Genomic DNA, 21,000 nt, shown 5'->3' with positions numbered 1-21,000 from the left:
TTTCCTTTTGTTATCATTTTCTATTTTGGAACATTATTTTCTAGCCCCGATCAAAGCGAACGTTTTTCGTCGCGGTGTTGACTGATCTAAAATGCAACAGAGAGAAGAACAAAAAAAAATACAACCCCGTTTCCAGTTAAAAGGTTCATCACCTCGCGTCGCAAATGGATTAAGTTCTTTCGCTCTAAGCAAAGCGGCTCGCCTGTTAAAAGCTATATCGTAAAATCTTGATTGTCTCGTGTGTCCCCCTCCCCCCCTCCTCGGTTATTGTTGGCCTTTTAGGAATGTTGTGTTCTTATGTCTGTCAGTAGGCTGCTCAAAAAAGACCTGTTCTTATTCGAAACGGTGTTAGATTATGTTCCATTTTTTTTGGTTTTCCCTCTCTCTCTTCAGATAGCTTATCTCATTACTTTATCCTAAACACAGATCAGATGAGTCGTCACTACGATATAAATCAATTATCGTCGAGTTTGTTACACTTTTCGCGCAGCCTGTTAAAAATTTTGGTACGTGTTTAGCCTTAAGAAGTTAGAATCGATTAAACTCACTGACAAATATCGTCACGATGCTAATTTAAAAAAAAGCTAGCGTAATGTAACGATGCGGAACATGAAAGTGTACGATGGTGAAAGTACGAAGGAAAAATATTGTTTCTTTTGATTCTATATTAATGACAGTTAAAATTAAGCGTCGAAATAGAAGTTTAAAAAGTTTATATTTCTTGGAACGAAGACTTACCAAAAGTCTTGCCAACTTAAGCTAAAGAATGTTTTATGTAAGTCAAAATACAAGAAAGAGATTCAGTGATGTGGATGTGCCGGATCCGGAATCGGTTCCAGAATCGGTACAAGAATCGAATCAAGATTCGGAACCGGAATCAGTTCTGGAATTAGTTCCGGAATTGGATCAGGAATCGGATCCGAAATCAGTTCCGGAATTGGATCAGGAATTTGATCAGGAATCGGATTCGGAATCGGATCCGGAATCAGATCCGAAATTGGATCAGGAATCGGATCCGGAATCGGAGCAGGAATCAGATCCGGAATCGGATCCGGAATCAGATCCGGAATTAGATCCGGAATTGATTCCGGAATCGGATCAGGAATAGAATCCGGAATCCGAGCAGGAATCGGATCCGGAATCGGAGCAGGAATCAGATCCCGAATCTGATCCAGAATAGAATCAGGAATCGGATCCGGAATCGGTTACGATATCTGATCCGGAATCAGCTCCGGAATCGATTCCGGAACCAGAAACGATTCCGAACACGGAATCAGACTCAGAACCGATTCCGAACACGGAATCGGAACTAGGTATTTCCGATTCCGAGTGCCCATCACTAGTGACCAAATATTTATGAGCCGTTTCACCACCAAGCATTAATCAGTATGAAACGAACATCTTTTCAATCATTCGTAAGGATGTGTTAAAACAGACGGTAGAAGAAGCGGATAATGTATCTAATTAGTACCAATTATAAACTCAATTAACTAATACCTCTTTTACATATTTAACGTTTTATGTGAATGGTTTGTAAAACTGTTCAGCTCATGTTTGTTATTTAAGGTTATATTGCAACCTTTTCCACCAATCTACGAATGTGTTTTTTCTGATTGTTCCCAACTATAAGGTTTCTGTAAGCTCTTTCAACTACTTACAGTTAGTGTTGTGTACTGAGTTCGGGAGCTACATTGAGGCCTCGCCTCAATGTAGTGAGGCCTCTGAGGTAGCTCTTTTATTTTCTGCATGTAGCTCCGCACTCTCCGTTTTCTTCGAACGCTGTACCCACGGAATGCTATGAAACACGTTGTCTTTGTTAGTGTACGTTAGCTAAATGTGAGCAGACCAGAGCTTCTCGCTCTAGTAGCTTTGATTGTTAGTTTGACAGAGCGAGAAAGCATTAAGATTTTCGTACTGGGGAAAGGCCTAATACACGAAGAGTGCAGAGCGAAAACAATTTTTTTTATGCATGTAGATCCGTACTCTTCTTTTTTTTCGCGCTCTGTACGCTCGGAGTATAATGAAACACGTTGTCTTTGAAAGTGTGCATTAACTAAATCTAAACTGACGACGATCTACTTCCGCATGTGGACTAAACTGTACCAATATTTTTTTACCTTTAAAAACTAGCATGCTTTCTCCTTTTGCCAAACTAACAATCAAGCCTATCAAAGAGAGAAGTCATGTTTGTTTGCTGGTAGCTCTGTACTCCGCACTTTGTACTCACTTGCACTCTGCACACATACCCTGCGCAAGTGAGTGCGGAGCTACATGGAGCGCTCACCTCGCAGATGTTAGAGAGCTCTCGCCCTCTCCTCTTCAAAAAGAGCTACTTAGTACAACACTACTTACAGTAAAATGCTTATAATTTCAATGTTTTTCATAATTACATCACATTAAAGGACCAATTAAAAACAGCGCAATATGTCATTGATAATATTTTACTGTTTTGCTGTGTCGCTAAAATGGCACGAATATTTTTTATCGTCCGTTCCCAGTGTAATCAGGAAATGTAAGTCAACGTTGTGGTTTTGTGTCCAACTTTGTACAAGCAATTTAAAAATAAAGAGGGAATTCGTTGATGAATTCTATTGGTGATCACATGAAATTGACCTCGAGCACGCAACACTTCGGGTACGGGAAAAAGAAATTGTAACAAAAGTCATCCGTAGGGGTGAACAACGCTCCCGTTATAGACAGGTGGTAGTTTTCCTGCGGTAAGCTCCTATGCCTGCCACTAAACACAGAAGGGGGGAGGGTGGGGGGTACATTCGGTTTTTGGGGTTATTTGATATCGCTTGTGGTACCTTGTGCTTACGGGGAAGCATGTGAAAGCAAAAAAAGGAATGATTGAAGTAGTTGAAAGAAAACAGAAGAGGGAAAAAAACCGGAACAAAAAATACTCGGCCTAAACAGCCGATATTTGGTGGAGCGCTTCCGATCATCGGTTTCCGGTACGTTTAACTTTACGCCCGATGAAAAGAATCATGAAAAATATATCATGCATTCGGTGTAAACTATAATACTACCATCCACACACTTCTACACAGATATATGTATATAAATAAATGTATATGTGTTTGTATATGCATACATGTGTACATATACATGCGGAGCTGATGTGGACAAGTCGCTTAGTATCTTGCGAACTGTAGTGATTTACCACTACACAGACTGTCGGATCAAATCTCCGATAATGTCCGACACGCACAGGGTACGCTGTACTAGATGATAGACAACGTTGCTTCTTTATTGTGATTCGTATGAAGTTTTCGTGCGACTAATTATTGACAATATAACACACTTCCGAGAGACTGTTGGAAGTTGTTAATTTCTCAAGAGACTAATCAATCGATTTTTGTGATTTCTTTGAAACATATATGTACATTAAAAGCAAGAAAGAGAGAAAAATTAACAAAGAGAGTTAAAGAGAACAATACAAGCAGCAAAACGAAGGAGTAAAGAGATATAAGTACCAAGAACAGGAATAAAAATTAAACAAGGATTCATACACTAAGACAAATTTTATAAAACCTTTAATATAAACACATTAACACATACTCTCTGAAAGTCAGAGACATAATTAACAATTAAAGTTATAAGTTCTTCAAGGATTTGTGACTTCAAACACTTTTCTGACTTATTAACTCAATTTCTTTGTGGAGAGCATTTCGTGATAAATATAATGGAAATGTAATGATTTATGTCGGAATTTTAGGGGTTCCAATATATTTATTCACGAACTAGCCATGGAGTGATGGAGTCATGGAGAAGAACTATTTTCAAAATTTTCAAAGTTCAATTTAATAAACTTCAGGCACCTAAAATTATTACCTGGTTCTTTTTGAAATATTTTATACAGAAGAAAAGTCATTGCTAATCCTCATTTCTTAGCATCTGGTAAACGTAGTTCAAGAAATCTAAAGTTGGAGCTATACTCGTCTAAAATTCTGTTTATATTGAATATATTTAAAAAAATAAATTGATATCTCAATTGTGAAACTAGCGATGAAGAATGTTTGCCTCTAGAATTGAAGTTTGTTGCAATAAACAAACAACTGTTCAACAATTCTCAATATATGCCATCTTAAACAACTTAAATATTTTTAGGAAAAGCAATAATTCATTGGTAGTTACATCCTTAAAATAGCATCAGAGCCTCGTAATTCAGAAATATTGATTATTTCCTACAAAGAATTCCACATTTTTCCAGTCCAATTTTAATCAATCTGCTATTTCTGATTCACTTGATTGTTAAGCAAATATTTGATTTAAGTCCTGCAACTCGAGTTACAGGTTGATTAACTAGAATATATGCTTTTCTGTCAAAATTAGGGGATTTTATGTACTACTGTTAGATACTCTGGTTGTATAGTATTCTCTTAAATAAATAATTTTAGGAATACAACTAATAAAACTGACTTCCTGACGTCTATTTGACATAAGTAAGTAAATGTCAATATTAACATGTATTGATTTGTTATCATTCCCCCGATATACTCCTACGCATGTATTTGTACCACCTCTGTTAGACGTTGCATATAAGCTGAAATCCTGCCAAATAAAATAATGTGTGTGTGTAAAATGTTTCAACTGGAAACACACAGGGCACATTATTTTGCAATGCTAGCAGAGATATTCGACGTCCCAAAAACTCCCAAAAAAGAAGGTGTCACCCAATTGTGTATCCTTTTTAAACGCCAAACCAATTTAATCACACCGAGAGAGGGGGGCGGGGGGGGGGGGTTGTAAACGGGACGCCGAGCATTAGAAAAAGGGAGACAGACGTTGTAATCCACCGCTATCTTAAAGATGCTAATAGGGCGGATACTGTTTACACATCGATACCGAGAGCATTTCGCCTTTCTCTTTCGCTCATTAGCGTTTCGCCTGTTCTGTGATTGGCTGTTGTGTGTCCTTTCTCGTTTTAAGCATCTCTTATGCATGATTGGATACCGCGCTGCTCCGTTATTTGCTTTTCGGGTTATGCTTTGCAGCAAAACGATTTTTCCTTCCACTTTGCGCTTTAATTTACTTCGACAGTGATCCAAAGAAAGGCAACAAAAAAAAAAACATTGTCTCGCATTCGCTGTGTTTATTTAGCGTGATATTTTACTTTTTTTTCTCTTACTTTATTTTGCTCAATTAATAGAAGTGTTCCTGGTGGCGTTATACTAAAGCGAAGCTGTCCGTTCAGTATTTGCCATTAAGGTGAAGAAAACAACAAATAATGATTTGTGAGGTGTTATATTATATGGAATTTCTTAAATCTTTGCTGTTAACGACTCGGTTGGTTGCACCGTTTTCCCAAATTGTGCCATAAGTCCATAAGTCTTCAAGAAGTAGCATCGAAATTGACATGTACATGAAAACCACGCCCTGATTCGTAATATTTATATTCTCGAAAAAGTGTATGTAAATGTATATGTATATAGGCTTATGTAAATGTATACATATATATAAATATGTTTACTCCATATATTTATTAGTACATATACATATATATGTATTTGTACATGTAAAACATAACTTTTCATGTTGTTTGACCTACGAAGGTCACGTCAAATCATAACGAAGGAAGGAATTCTTCGCATGCTGTTCAGCTCCAGCTGGTATCGGTGTCTGTTCCATCGTTCGCACCACCATTCGCTGAAAGGTACATTTAAAAGGTACTTCCTGATACAATGTAATGTGCTCCACCCGCCATCGCTTTGTCGACGTATAGACGTCGCGTTCTTCACTTAACACCACGATTTATTATGATGTACAGGTATATGTATATAATGTGTACATATGTGGTATATATAAGATTGATACATGGATATACATATACATTATTATTTTTGTGTATGTCTTCGTAACATCACTGGTTTATTAGACTTAATTTTCTCTTGTCGCTGGGTAGGGTCGTAATGGAATTTGATTCCGGTCCTGTCCTGTGAAACACCAGCGCCATTACTAACTAAACAAATGGAACGTTTTTATACATTTATTCCTTTTTTACTTTGCTCTATAACATTTTACATGACTTTTTCAGCCGAACGGTACTATTTGCATGGGCAGGGAACAAGTTTTAGTTAGTATTTGTTTAAAGCCGAGAAGTAATAAATTCATTCGGATCTAACTTTTCCCCGACTGTCGCTGTGTGAAGTGTTTGTTTGTGTATTAATATCAATTCCAACCCCTCTCTCTGTGGTCTATCCAAGCATTTTAAATTGCTTTAGCCGTGAAGGATCGTTCAGCAAAGTGCAGGGGTTGGGCCGGACGGAAGAACAAAAAAAAGAAAAAGAAAGGAAAAACAACATCCAAAGCCGACAAAAGTCATCACAAGCACGTTAGGCGGCTGACGATGACTAGCATAGCTGCCGAACGGCCGTGGCTAATTGTCTCTTTACGCAAGAATTATGAACAACAGTAATAAAATACTTCCGCATCACGCATGCACCCTTCATTATCACAATCGATCTTTTTTTTTTGTTGAAGAATGTATGTTAAAGAGAGAGAGAGAGAGAGAGTGAGATAGAAATGAAATCAAAAGAAAGAGTGAGAGAGAGAGAGATGGGGAGAGAAAGAGAGAGAGAGATAGAGAGAGAGCGAGAAAAATGTGTTGAAGAGAGTGGGAGAGCGAGAAATGTTTGTACGAAGCAGAATGAAAGTGTATATCCTGTCCGCTTTAATCTAAGCAGCGAGGCGCCGATGGGGACCTAAACTTGCCACTTCTGACTCTAATTCAAAACGGCTCCAAAAAGTGCTGAAGTGTGTATATTCTGTGTTTTCTGTTTTTCCCCTTTTTGCATGTTTCGCTTGTTAGGAGTTTATCTTTATCTCTCTATTTGCTTAGAACCGTTTTCTTGTGTTCGACAGGGACGCGCGCGCACGCCCCTGTGCCATAATAGAGTCAAGTAGAGGGTTGCTTTTTTTTTTTGGTAAACAGCTTTCGATGTGAAGTACATGGATATATCAACAGTACATATTTTTATTGTAGCCTTGCATAACAAGATACTTCATGCCGGCCCCAATACATTCTTAGGCTTAGTGTCACTTTTGCTGTATGTTTTTATTATGTGTATACATACATATATACCATACCAATGATATATATTTTTTGTCAACCGGATTATTATGGTGTGCTGGGGAATGTTTTTGGTGGAGCAGAGTTTGTGGATTGTGGATTAATAGGGGCATTTAATATATAAAAAAATACCCGACATAATATCCACAACAAAAATTATAATATTATATATAATATGTTTATATTATATATTATATGTTTATATAACACAATAACTTTTTTTACATAAAAAAAAATTATTGTTCTATTTCTATATTCCGCATCTAAAAACATTATTTTTCTTATGCTTAATTGAAAATAATATGTTTTTTTACTTTTGTATTTTTATTTATTTTTATTACGCATTTATTTTTGTTACGCACTGTACTATACGGTATACTACGTACCATACACACTAAGCTGATTTAAATGCATCTTTGCTCTTATCAGCACTCCCGAGAGGTGAAGATCAGCAAAATAAAGCAATTTAAATCCTCTGCCTGAATCAGCTAAGAGTTGGTTCGTGGCATGCATGTCACACATTTCGATTATTGTCACCAAAAACACCCAAGAAAAAAAAACCCACCACCACGTTGTATGCCGTATGAAAGCAGCAGGGGACGATTTTTAGGATGGATTTATTTCCACGCTAGATCGTGTTTGTTGATAAATGCAATCTTTGAAGTTATTAGCATACATAATATTGTCAGCAATAAATGTCACCGATAGAACTGAACTGTTTGGTTATCCTGGTCGATCAAACATACCATTAGGCCTATCTTAATCTTATCTTTTGAAGAAGAAGAAGAAAAAACGATATTAACAATAGATTTATTTTGGGGCACGTTTTTGGGAAATTCGTATGCAGTTTTAAAAGTGGAGTGTCGTTTTGTTAGATAATCCTTCAAAGTTTATATATTTAAATGATAGTTTGATAATATTTACCAAGGAAAAGAAATAAATTTATAAAAAGTCTGTTTAATAATCAAAAGTATTAAGGGACGTTTTGTAGATATTAATTACTTTGACACTAAATATTGTTCCAGAAACTTATTGAAATATTGACAAAATTGCTAAATCTTAGATTAAACAATATAAAATAAACAGTTGATTGAAGTAATATAAAATGAACCAAAAAAAACTATTGCAAATAAAAGCATGTATTCCAACAAAACTGACAAGTACTGCTACCCATCCAGTACCTTTAGTGTAATGGAAAATGTGCTGCGTGAATGAGAAGGAATACGTATACGAGACATGCAGAAGGGGATTTGCTATATACCGCTGATACAATGGACAGATTATGTTCTTTACATAATTATATTTCGAACACTCTTCACGAAAATTGGCCATGGGACTAAGTAGAGGCGCTCTACCGCGCTCCTTTATCTCAATCCACTTTAGCTTAATATACATGCGCGATTTGCATTCTTGTGAATTTACAATTGGGTATCGTAGGACTGATTGCCCTATTAGCATTCCATGTAGGTGTTAGATGGCTTACGAAAGATAGGTTAATTTGCGCTGTACTACGCTTTACCAGAAGTAAATTCAAACCCAATACCGTTACAAATGCGTAGAAAATACAATTATGTTATCATAGATTATATAGTTCAGGCGGAGTTTATTGACTCCCAAGATAACCTTATAAACTACGATGGGGGGAGGGAACGTAGGCAAGACAAGCATGTCGATAATGTTGAGACTAGGCAACGGATACGTGTACGAACATTGTGAAGCGATGAATTATAAAAGAAGAGAGACGATGAAGAAAAGATGCTCTGCTATAAGGCAACCACCGGCTTCACACTGGTGAAGAGCGGTTATTGATTTTTTTTATATATATTGTTACAATTGTTGTTTGTTGAAGCGAACATTGCATACACTATCAATGTCATAGTAGTAATTCTCAACCTCCAAAAGATCCTCTTTCATATGACCTAGAACATCTAGAGCTAGACACCAAGCAAAAGAACACATTGGATCATTTGATTGAGACTAGATGTGGTGACCCGGCGGTGTATGTTGCCAGTCTTTACACGACCGAACCGGATATCAAATCCCATCCGGACCATTTTAACAAATTCGCATTAAAATAAATCAATTTATAATTTTTTTCTAAATTTCCCAAAAAAAGGTAAGGCCTTACGAAATTTTGAAAATTTTTGATTTTTTTGTTAATTTTTCATTCTTTTTTCATTTAAAGCATTATTTGAGTGGAAAGAAACGTATTTCTACCAATTGGCATTAAAAAAATCAATTAAATTTTTTTTGCAAAATTTCTCAAAAAAAACGTAAGGGGTAAGCCTTATGAAATTTTCGAGTTGAAAATTTTTTTCTGATATTTTATTCTTTTTTTAATTTAAAGCACTATTTAAGTGAAAAGAAACTTATTGCAACAAATTCCCATTAAAATATATCACATTTTAAAATTTTGCTACATTGCTCAAAAATGAGGAAATTTTTACATTTTCTCAAACAGGGTATAGAACTTGGTTTCTTCAATAACTTCTGGCACAGACATCTGAGGGCATGGCCGTCCAAGAAGAAAATGTAGCCATTGGTGCCATCTATCGACCACAGGTTAAAGATTGGCGATCCGTTGGATACCGACCGAGTTATAGGCAAAAGTTGGTGCAAAAGTGAGGAAAATTTTACATTTTCTCTAACAGGGTAAGGAACTTGGTTCCTGGAATAACTTCTGGCACATACATCTGAGGGCATGGCCGTCCAAGAAGAAAATGTAGCCATTGGTGCCGTCTATTAACCACAGGTTAAAGATTGGCGATTCGTTAGATATAGACCGAGTTATAGGCAAAACTTGGTGCAAAAATGAGCCTTAGGACATTTTAATTTTTTTTTAATTTTTTTATTTTTTGTTAATTTTTTATTTTTTATTCCATTAAAACATTATTTGAGTGAAAAGAAACTTATTTGAACCAATTGGCATTAAAATAAACCAATTTTTAAAATTTTGCTAAATTACTCAAAAAAAAGGATATGGCTATAGCCTTAGGAAATTTTCTAATTTATAGAATTTTTCTTATGCGTACTCCTCGTATGCAGGACTGACTATTCTACTATACGGGAAAGCCAGAAATAGTATTCCAAGACCTTTCCTGAAGTTGTACAGAGTCACAAAAGGGAACAGAGTTTGATTGACCATGTCCAAATTTGGAGATTGAAGATCTTAAGGATGCTGACACAAAACACTGTGTCCTCTTATATAATAATGTTTTTATTTCCAGATACTTTGACCTCCAGTAAGGGTCCTTAGCGTCAGTAAACAAAAGACGGCATTCTTAAAGCTAAACAGCATGACACCAACAAGATGTTAACTTCACCTTTTTCCAAAACTTCCCCTAGTTATTTTGCTAAAAGAAAATCTGTGTGGCTATTGGACACAGCATCAACGCTGAGCAGTGCTTCGTCAGAAACCAGGGATATCATTTTATCCTTCTTCAACAAAGAAAGCTATTTCTTTGCACCCACTCGTAGCTCCATTACAAGTGTCTGTAATCAAGTGGTGTTTCCCTCTAGCTCTGGAAGTTATGCGCAAGTCTTCTTTCGTGATTTGACGCATAAATTTTTTAAACAGTGTATTGTCCTCTACCTCTACTTGCCTGGACGGTACATACCCGCTTTGCGAACAATCCTTGCACGGAGCACGAAGCGATTTGATCACGTTTGGCGTACGTGCAATCATCGGACCTCCGCTTTCCGGCTGTAATTGCTTAGGATCATCCCTTTACTTCATGCGATAAACTGTGCTCAAATGACATGCTACACGTTTTTCAAATCTCTTTCATAACTATAGCCACTTCTTTGGAGTGTATGTGCACAAGTTTGACATAAATAATTCAGAAATTTTGATGTAAAAAGCGCTTATAAGTAAATATTAACAAGCTAGTAGTCAAACAAGACATAGTGCTCATCTTTGCCGAATAAGCGAATATCACGGATAATAAGTACAGCTCTTTTTATTGATAAATATTAGTGATTTATGTGTAATGGGTAAACTTTATTTTTATAAAGCAAGTTGTTAATTTTCATAGTTACTAGTTGCAAAATAAATATTTTCTGTTTGGTCTAACTTAAGTAATCCTTCCCTATTGAGGCTTTTGGTACTTGTCGTCATCAGTTTTGCAATTAATATGTCAATTCTTCTTTGGAACTGTCATTTCCGAGATGCACGGATAATAGGACATCCGGATGAAAAGTACCCGAATAATCGGCGCTTCACTGCAAATAATTACTGATACAGGATCACTTAAATGGGCTTCAGGATTTCTAGTGTACTTGCTATTCTGATTCCAAGTAGATATTTAAGTTTCGACAAGAATAGTATATGTTTCTTCTATCTCAGGAAAGAAACTCTGAGGCATTAGGCATGGATATGTAAACTGAAGAAATGCCATTTCAATGCTCTAAAGTCGCGGAGTCCGTGAGGCGAAGTTAGGGCGAGTAATGTGATCCTGGACTAGTTCTCGGTATCTTTCCTCTGAACCAAGCCTCAAAGACTTATTAACTCTAAGCAAACTAAATTCTTGACTATCATAACATCCCATTACCGGTACAATAGGTACGGTATAAATAAAATGATAAGAATTTCCAAAATAGAAGATATCTAGTGGGCGAATTCTTAAAAACTGAGAGCTTGCAACGCAATATAGCTAGCTTGAAGTATAACTGAAAATGTAACCACAAAAAAAAGAATCTGTTAAAAATATACTTTATAACATTACAGTTTCAACCAAGTATGTCCCTCCCATTTGACATATGCGAAAATTTGAGATACGCGAATTCTGTGGTCTACATTAATATTCGCGAACATTCTGCTTTTCTTAATTTACTTCTCGCTGTAGCACATGCTGGTGCGATACAAAGCAGATAAGGTTGCGAGGCAATATCATTTGCTCGGTTTTGTTAATGAAAATTAATTTCCTGTACACTCAATGACCAGCTGATAAAATTACTCTGTGATTCTTTGAATAAGAATCAGCAAAACCAAAAACAAAACACGCATAGCAAGGGAATTTAGAAGGATTCGAACAATGCCAAAGATAAACGAAAACCAAACTCGTTTTTATGGGGAACACAAGCCAAGCAGACAACATTTTACGCAATCAATTTTATTTATTATATAGTCATGATTGTTTTTTTTGTTTTCTTCTTCCAAAGTTCTTTTACGTTGCTTCCCTGTTGGACGATGCTTTTAATTCGCGCAGGAGACGCAAATTTGTTCACATCTTCCGCTAATCTTATGATCTTAAAATATGAAACATCAATCTTTTTTGGATGCGCAAATACAAACTTACCACGCTATCAAAAATACTATAAAAATAATTTAAACAGACACTGATCGCTGTTCGCGTGTTTCGATCCCGGTCGGAGGTCGATGACGGAAAAGTGTGAAATCAATATCTTTATTTTACGAAAACTTGGAAATTGTAAATGTCGATCTACCCGTATAATTGTCTTGTTTAAGCGGTGCTTTTTTCTCTCCAGAAAGGAGATCGAATTGTTGACATGTCTATTATTTAAACAATATTTAATATTAAGTACAAGCAAAGTTGCTTTTATTGTAGAAAAATTTGGATATTTTTTCTTAAACTAGTTTAAGTGTTATATCATATGCGGAGTTCTTAACATGAAAATCGTGGAATTTTAGAAGAAAATAGTGCTCTTTAGTCTAGAATGTTATATTTTTCATTCCTTAACTACATGGTCCGAATACAAGGAGCCGACGGCAAGTGCCCCAGCAGGACTCTGAATGGTATTCGCGACGGAATGCAAAGGATCCTTTGGAAAACCAACATTGTTCAGAGCTGCCACGTGTGGAACGGTCATTCAGACCAGCATTAGACGAGTGTCTGCAATCAGAAACTGCATATAAAGACTACGACTGGGAGTGGCTAAACACTATTATGCTAATTTGTGTCAAAAATACACTCTCTTGCATCAATGAAGCAATATCGGATTGGAGTTGGTTCGGCGAAGAATAAATGAACGCTGCTGGAATACATACTGAGTAATGCATCAGCGACACAGCGCCAACGAGAATCAAGAATGAATGTAGTTCGTATGCATTTCACCGAAAAAAAAATTGGATACCGGTACACAACACAACGTGTGACTAGAGATTCTCGACCACTCACTGCTAGATTTTACCTCCGGTGCGCATGCCTAGAGCAATGTAACATGTTTTTAACATCATCACTCATCCGGCGACGATTAGCGTTGCTAACTAATCCGTGAAGTGTTAAAACTGTATTTTAACAACTTGTTGTCCAATAGCTAGTTGCTGTTTACTTTTGTGAGCATTCGGAAGTCGAGATGTAATTATAAGTGTGGTGTATATTGGTGTATATGAGTTTGTAAAAAGGTGTAGAAGAAATTCTTTATTACTTGCTACAGGACACTGTGAGGTGAAGATGTTCTTGAACTTCTGGACATCCTATAAACAAATGTCACAGCTCTAAGTTGTGTGCATCATTTCTCAAATAAGATGTCCATGTTTTAGTTAATAATGCGCCAAAAGCTAAAGATTTGACATCTACAGGGATACATATCGCTGCCAGGAGTCATTTGACCAGATTCTTCAATAGTTTGCGACTGTTGACTGACTCAGCCAGAGACTGTGTTCATCCTAGATAAATTCTTCGCCAGCTATTTACTTCCTGTTGGAATAGCGGGTGTAGTATATTCATACCTCAGATATATTGAGAAAATTAAGGCGATATTCGGAAAATAAAGGTATACTAATCGCTGAGAGGAGTCATTTGAGCACATCCTTCAATAGTATGTGGCTCACTCTGAGACTATGTTCATTAGCTATTGACTTCCTGTTGGAATACCGGGTGTAGTATGTTCATCCCTTAAATATAATGAGAAAACTAAGGCGATATTCGGAAAATAAGGGGATACTAATCGCTGAGAGGAGTCCTTCTACCAAATTCTTCAATAGTTTGCGGCTGTTGAATTACTCAAACTGAGACTATGTTCACAGTCTCTTCTAATCCAGATAAATTCCTCTAGTACATTCATGCCTCGGATATATTGAGAAAACTACGGCGATATTCTCCAAATATCCAGTATTATCCTGTGTGTCCTGTGGCGTTGATAGCTCTTTTGAAACTTCAAACTTTAAAACTATATGAGACTGTACATCCTGAATCTTAAACGTTCAGAGACTTTAATTCTTAGACTCTTAAGCATCGTCGAAACGTACAGGAACTTCCCATACGGTTTGAATTTCCCAGATTTCACAATAATGTGCACAAATGTATCTTAGCGCATATCAATAGAAACGTTCCGTCGTGGAATAACTCGAACAGCAGAAGTAAATTGCACGAGTCGGCTGTTGTTGGTATAAGGCGAACCACATCAGACGCAAATTTCCGTCTTCCTACCGGAAACGTGAGAACCACAACGCCTTTAAACAAGGCTTTTTTTTAAAACCATCCTAGTCCTGTATGTTATAGGTATGCCTTCCCAACGTTTGCCATTCTAGGCTTGATACATGTACACTAACGATTTTTGGCGCCGTTTCCTGTCGAACATGCTCACGCTTAATATTGGCAGGATCGCGACAAACAATGCACCTCTTCCGGAAGCCGCACCTCGTTTCTCGCCCTCCTCCCCATAGGCTTGCGTTACCCTCTCTGAATGCTAGTGTGTGTTTTCGATGATTTGAAAAGGAAACAAGAGTTAGCGTACCAATCGAAGCCGTAATTTTGCTGATGTAATGCAGTCTAATAGATTTTTAAATGTCCCAATTCAACTTTAACAATAGTTTCTCTTTTGGTAGCGCGCTTGTGATCGAGAACAATGGCAAAGAAACGCTAAAAGTAGCAGCAGCAGCAGCACCACCGTTTGTACGGCAGCGGCTGCAATAGCGTTAACGTAGCCGCTTACCTCCTGGCGCGTTTTGATGGTTGATTGTTATTATTGTTATAAATATTTAAAAGCATAATTAAGAGCACCCCGAGAATGGTGGTGAAGTTATGGTTCCGATTTTGAATTACATACGATAATGAAACAGAAGAAGGGATCATATGCCATGAAATGGATAACGTACCTGCACCGAACAGGGGGCTGGAGGGGAGGGAAGAAAAGAGAAGGGAAGCAACAAATTGCAACGTCATTACGACTTCTCACATAATTGATATCCCATTCCATTCGAAGGATATATCTGCCGTGCCGTGGTGCTGTCTGCTGTCGATTCCTATACAGTTGTACCCGCCGATTACTTTATTCCCGGTTCGCCTTTTTTTATTATGATCAATCTTAGTGGAACTGTTTTATTTTTTATAACTCTTAATTTGTCGTATTTTTCTGTTCATTAAATAGTATGCTTGCCAGTTTTCTTACCGTTTCAATGCGGTTAATTGGCTTCTAATTATAGATACACAGCACAAAATAGCACAGAATGCTCGTGTACATTATATTTACCCTTTCCAGCAAAGAATGTCTTGCTGACAAGTGGAATGGTTTTGAGTATTTTAAATAATACATATTTTTAGCATAAAACGGAAATTTTTTTCAACGTTTTTGCATCGTTTAAAAGAATGCTTTTTGCTTATGAATATAAACAAAAAAACATATTTCATTCATGTCATTAATTTTCATGTTACGTGATACCGTGCATGATTGATAAAAAAAACTTATGTTGATTTTTTAATAAGAAAAAAATCATGAAGGAAACAGAGTATATTATTACACGCGTTAAACTCTTTTACATATGGGTTTCATTGATGACAGTTTTAGGGTTTCCAAACCGCTTGTATGATCTGCCTTTTAGAAGAAAAAAAACACGTACCTCTTCATTCTTGAAGTATGATATCTGAAAAAGAATCAGAAAAAGAAAGAAATTAATAAAGTGGTAAAAGAATTGTGTGATATTACATGAATATATAATTTTTTTTCCTCTCAAAACAATATTCAAGTGTTATTAAACAGTTTCAGATCTTGTAGATAAATATTGTAGAATAAAAAAAGAAAAACAAACATATAATGCTGTAATTGGAGACTATTATATTGCTTGTAAGAATTAGCAATTTAAATAATTAAGTAATCTCTTTTTAAGTATGTTAGTTAATATAGGAATATATTTATTTGTTTTCCCTTTTTTACTCTTTATTGTTTAAAGGTGGAAAAGACGAGGATGGCAATAGTATTAAAAACGGTCTCGGGCTTAACACTTCCTCCGGGCTGAGTAAAAAGCAACGAAAAGCTCGCACCGCCTTTACCGATCACCAGCTACAGACGCTCGAGAAAAGTTTTGAGCGACAAAAATATCTCAGCGTGCAAGACCGAATGGAGTTAGCAAATAAGCTCGGGCTGAGCGATACGCAAGTGAAAACGTGGTATCAAAACCGAAGGTGAGTTGTTTTTTTCTAGGTTAAGACTGAAGAAGTATGAAGTAGCTGTTCATTTACAACAATATTTTTAATCAGTTTTGTTTTCATGTGTTTTTTTTGCTATATAAAACAAGCCACAAAGTTTTCAACTATTTTACTATTTTTATTACGAAAGTTTACATTTCTACGGTTACTGTGGAAGTCACAATCATAGCAAAGGGGATGTAAAATGAAGTTGGGAATTTTAAGAAAGTTTTAATTAAAACAGTTTGCTGTTTTGAATATTTAAGCATCATTCTGACTATGTAGAAGATAACTACAAGTTAAAAATAAAAAGCTAAAATAAGTATAAAGTATCTTTTCCATGAAACAAAATAAGTTTTTAATGTATAATTAACGATATTCTTCTTTTGGGTTCAACAGTTTTGAATGTAAAGTCTTTTATTTAATGTCTTGCTTGACTTATGTTTCACCACCCAACTTAATAGCTAATTCTTGTGGTCTAGGATAGAAAGGGCCCGGTGGTGTAAATGATAAAGGGCGCCGGTGCCACCCGACAAGACCAGGGATCAAATCCCATCCGGACCGTCACCCGAAGCAAGGACTGACTATCCGGATGCTTGGTAAAAATATGTCTCGTAAGCCAGAAATGAAAAGAGAGGGAGAGAACAAGAGAGAGAGAGAGAGAGAAAGAGAGAGAGGGAGAGAGAGAGAGAGAGAGAAGATGCACTATTTGATCCTTAAATAATTTGTGTGTTTCGGAAATTAGTTGAGAATTCACTGACGAATAAACTGTTGAAAGTGATATCCAAGGATTTCAGAGTACTTCCCAATTTAGCCTAGACATAGAAGACATGTGAGATTTGTGTGTGATCCTAGCATTTTCATGGTAGTACGTAACTCTCTTTTCCAAATTAAATACTTTGTCTAGGTTTTAGAACCTCGCAATGCAAATTATCTTCCAAGATGATCGTTTTTGCGACTGATTTTCCCACTTGTCCCATTTGTCATCAGCCATTATCTGGTATCTCAGGCAATGGACTAACTTCATTTCGTTTCTCGAGGAGATCGCAGCAAATTGACACTCGATGTGGCAAAATTTTTGAGTGAAAATGTATGCCGCACCCAAGTTCAAGGATCCAGACTTCTTCATTATGAGTCCTTTTGGAAATAGACGATATTACGGATGTTTACCAATAAATTCTCAAAATCCTGATATCTTCCGAGTCGATCCTATTCTACTAGAAATACATTTTTGTTCGCTTTTTCCGGACATTTAGCCGGCATATGTCGGTCTAAGGACTTTTATGCTTAAGTTTTTAAAAATAAACTCCAAGAAGCAGATTATTTTAATGCGATATAACATACAATTTGGATTAAAACTGTAACTAATGTCTCTGCTACTTATATTGATTCATGCATCATGATGCTCAACTATTAAAGTATCAATTATAACCTCTCACATGGTGTTCCTGCTCTAGTTCGTTAGCTATTGTTCTTCTTCCTCCTGGCTCAACGACCTTCTTCACGCCTGCCATAATTGATTCGAATGGAATTTGGTACCGGTTTTGCCGCTACCGACCGAGATCTAGTTATAGAACTTAATATTTGATAACAATTATGTACCTTGGGGATCTGTACAACAAATATTAAGGGAATTGAAGTCTTTTAATTCATTCAACATTGAATGTGCCAATTGAAAAGTTGTTACAAAAAAGTAATATTAGGAAGAAATGCTTAGGAATTAGACATTAATACTTTCAAACAAATAATGTAAATTTGAAGAAAAAAAGTGTCCTTAATATCTGCCGTTAGAAGAGGTTTTTTTTTATTCATTTCAACGCATTGAATAAGTGGAATTACAATTAATAAACTAGCTGTTCATGTCGAATGAAAGACAAACACAGGAAAGAAAGAACATCGGTTTCAAATTAGATCAATCTAAACTCACCTCAGCGAGTGTGCGGCGGGTGTGGGATGCTTAAGTAATGCTCAATGAGAAGGGCAAAGCAGCGGTGCCTCCAAAAGTAAATGAAATGAATCAGCTACTTTTAATGGGAGCTAGCCTCCCAATGTGTCAGTTTGGAAAGATCAAACACGGTATGATAACCAGCTGAAAGAAAATATGCCGACTAATCATGTTTCCGGGTCTGGTTAAAGGCTTCAAAGACCCGATTTTCCTATACACCGGGGCCGGGGCATCGGCGTAAAGGCTGAAAACAGTGAGGTTTATCTTTTTTGTTTTGAATACCTTTCGTCACTAGTAGTAACTAGATACAGAAAAATTGAATGATTATGGGATGATTGAGAATAGGTGAAAAAGGCACGAGAAGATTGAAATTAAAAGGTGAGTGTTATGATATTCGGTTGCTTCACCATTTCCAGCATTTTTCGGGAGGCCCTTTCTTTGCAAGATTTGAATGAAACGGGCGCAAGTTGGAATAACAAATCTGTTTTCCAACGATATTAAAACTATTTTAGGTGAGCGTTACGCGAATTTGTTTTTTTTGCAAAAGCAAGAAAAAAATTTGTGAATCAAAAAGGGGAAAAAAATAATGCCAAAAAAAACCCCTGCCTACACTTTGCTATTATTGAAGATTATAAAATTGATACAAAATTATAAAACAAAAAAAAACCAGAACCCCAAAGCAACGAAAATTTCAGTGTGCTGGCTTTAATGGACACCCAATGCCTTGTCTCTGCCGCCAGAATGGCCTAATAGTTTGAAATGGAAGGCACGTATAATTAGAGAATGATTCAGTAAAAAGCAATCAGCAGTTCCGTTGTATGACGTAGAGAACGAGAGAGAGAGAGCGAACGAAGTTGAGTGGCGATGTTTACCAATTGAGAATGCTGCCGACCTAGCCCCGGTACGGGATTATTGCCGAGTCAGTTTCCGGCGCCGTCGGAGGCTCAAAAAGAAGGAAGTACACCCCCTCGAGGAAAAGAAGCTACAGAAGCTGAAAGGTCTTGTCTGTGCTAAGTGGCGCCAGAATCTGACTGACCAAACCGGGGGCGCGCTGCTACCCGCTAGAGGCGGCCGAAACCCGGCTGTCGGAAGGTTTTGAGTAAGGCCTTGAAATCTTTGTGATTGGTGCCAAATCGTTGTTAATTACAAGCCAAGATGAGGCTGCTTTACAGTGTACGACATTCGAGTAAATTATCCCTGGGCCCGACCTACGAGCGAGCTGATGGATGGTCTTTATTTTATTTCGTTTCATTTTTTTTGCGCATATCGATAATCATGTTTCGTCTTTCATTAGACCTCTTCCGGCCAGACCTAGGAAGCGGGAGTAGGATTTTTTAAAAGCAATTTTCGCTTTCTTATCAATGATCTTTCACTTGATCATTAAAAATGATCTTTTTGAAGAAGAAGAAGAAGAGGAGGAGGGAAGAAAAAAATTCCAGCAGCGATTGATACATTTTCGGTAAAATGATATTTTTTTTTGAAATCGTTTGACGAGAATATACATATGTATATATCGCTTGACAAGACAAGATATATATATACACAGATATAGATATATATAGATATATATATACATACAGGGTTGCTTTTAATATCCAATATGCTTTCATGTTTAATAAATGTATGCGCAGCGAGATGTATTCTTCAACGCCTCAATTTATTCACCCCTGTCCTGTATACGGTTTCGGGATAAACGTTCGTCGAATGAAGGGGGAAATATGCAAGAGAGGTCATGAAATGAAACACCTAATTGTGCATAATTTGTTTATCTGTGTGAACGTGTTTCTCTCCACTCGCTTTATTCTTATTTATTCACTATCATTAATTTCTACTTACATTCTTCATACGTATTTTTTTCGTTGCTGTTGTACTGCAGCGGTACTAGGGTTTCTGCTGTGTGTGATTGTTATTCACCATCCTCCCCAGTAAAATGTGGATGATGATAGGGCACAGTATGTTTGCGAATATAAACATGAACAATCTCCAATGTTTCTACCAACTCGCAAATGATAATGGATTATTCTCAGGCTTTTTACATATATAGGTTTTTTTTCCTTCGTTTCTTCAGTTGCTTTTGTTGCATACATTAATTACTCCCTCAAGTGTGTGAGGCAGTAAGCCGAAGCAAAAACCAGATTATTGTAGCGAAGGTGTAACGTTCTCGCTCTCTCTTTCTCTCTCGCGCACAAGATCAATTATTAGTTGTAGATCAATTGTTACCAATCGTTTGTTTTCTTCCCCCCCAACCCCACAAAAAGCGATAAGATTGCGCTAATATTTCACCAAAAATCTTTATTTTGCAAAAACTATTTTGCAATAAGCATGCGAAGAGATCGGTGATGTGCGCTCGCCCATATATGTAGCTTGGGATTTACAGCAAAATACGCGCACAGGCGAGAGCCGCGAAAAAGGTAATTATAAATCAAATTCAAATCAGTAATGAGGCAAACGCACCATACAATTACCAACTATTGGACTGGTCTCGTTGATGTGATCCATCCTTATGGTATATCTATTGTGTTAAGATGATGCTTTTTTAAAGTGCAGCCGAACCCCGAGGTAATTAAATTGTTATTCTCCGTCACTCCATTACATCAACATCTGGTTTTCTCACAGTC

At 36.8% G+C, this 21,000-nt stretch overlaps 1 protein-coding gene across 2 annotated transcripts in view; it reads left to right on the top strand.

Moving 5' to 3' along the window:
- The window catches only part of LOC125772969 (homeobox protein B-H1-like), a 43,765-nt gene that overhangs the window by 16,268 nt on the left and 6,497 nt on the right, over nt 1-21,000 (top strand). For both annotated transcript variants that reach the window (XM_049444223.1, XM_049444222.1), the window contains exon 3: nt 16,203-16,434. In XM_049444223.1, coding sequence (XP_049300180.1) covers nt 16,203-16,434 — 232 coding nt within the window. The remainder of the gene's footprint in view (nt 1-16,202; nt 16,435-21,000) is intronic.

Source organism: Anopheles funestus, chromosome X (genome assembly GCF_943734845.2).
Source record: "Anopheles funestus chromosome X, idAnoFuneDA-416_04, whole genome shotgun sequence".
NCBI lineage: Eukaryota > Metazoa > Arthropoda > Insecta > Diptera > Culicidae > Anopheles > Anopheles funestus.
Note: the sequence above shows the minus strand (reverse complement) of the source record. Positions and strands in the feature narration are given on the sequence as shown.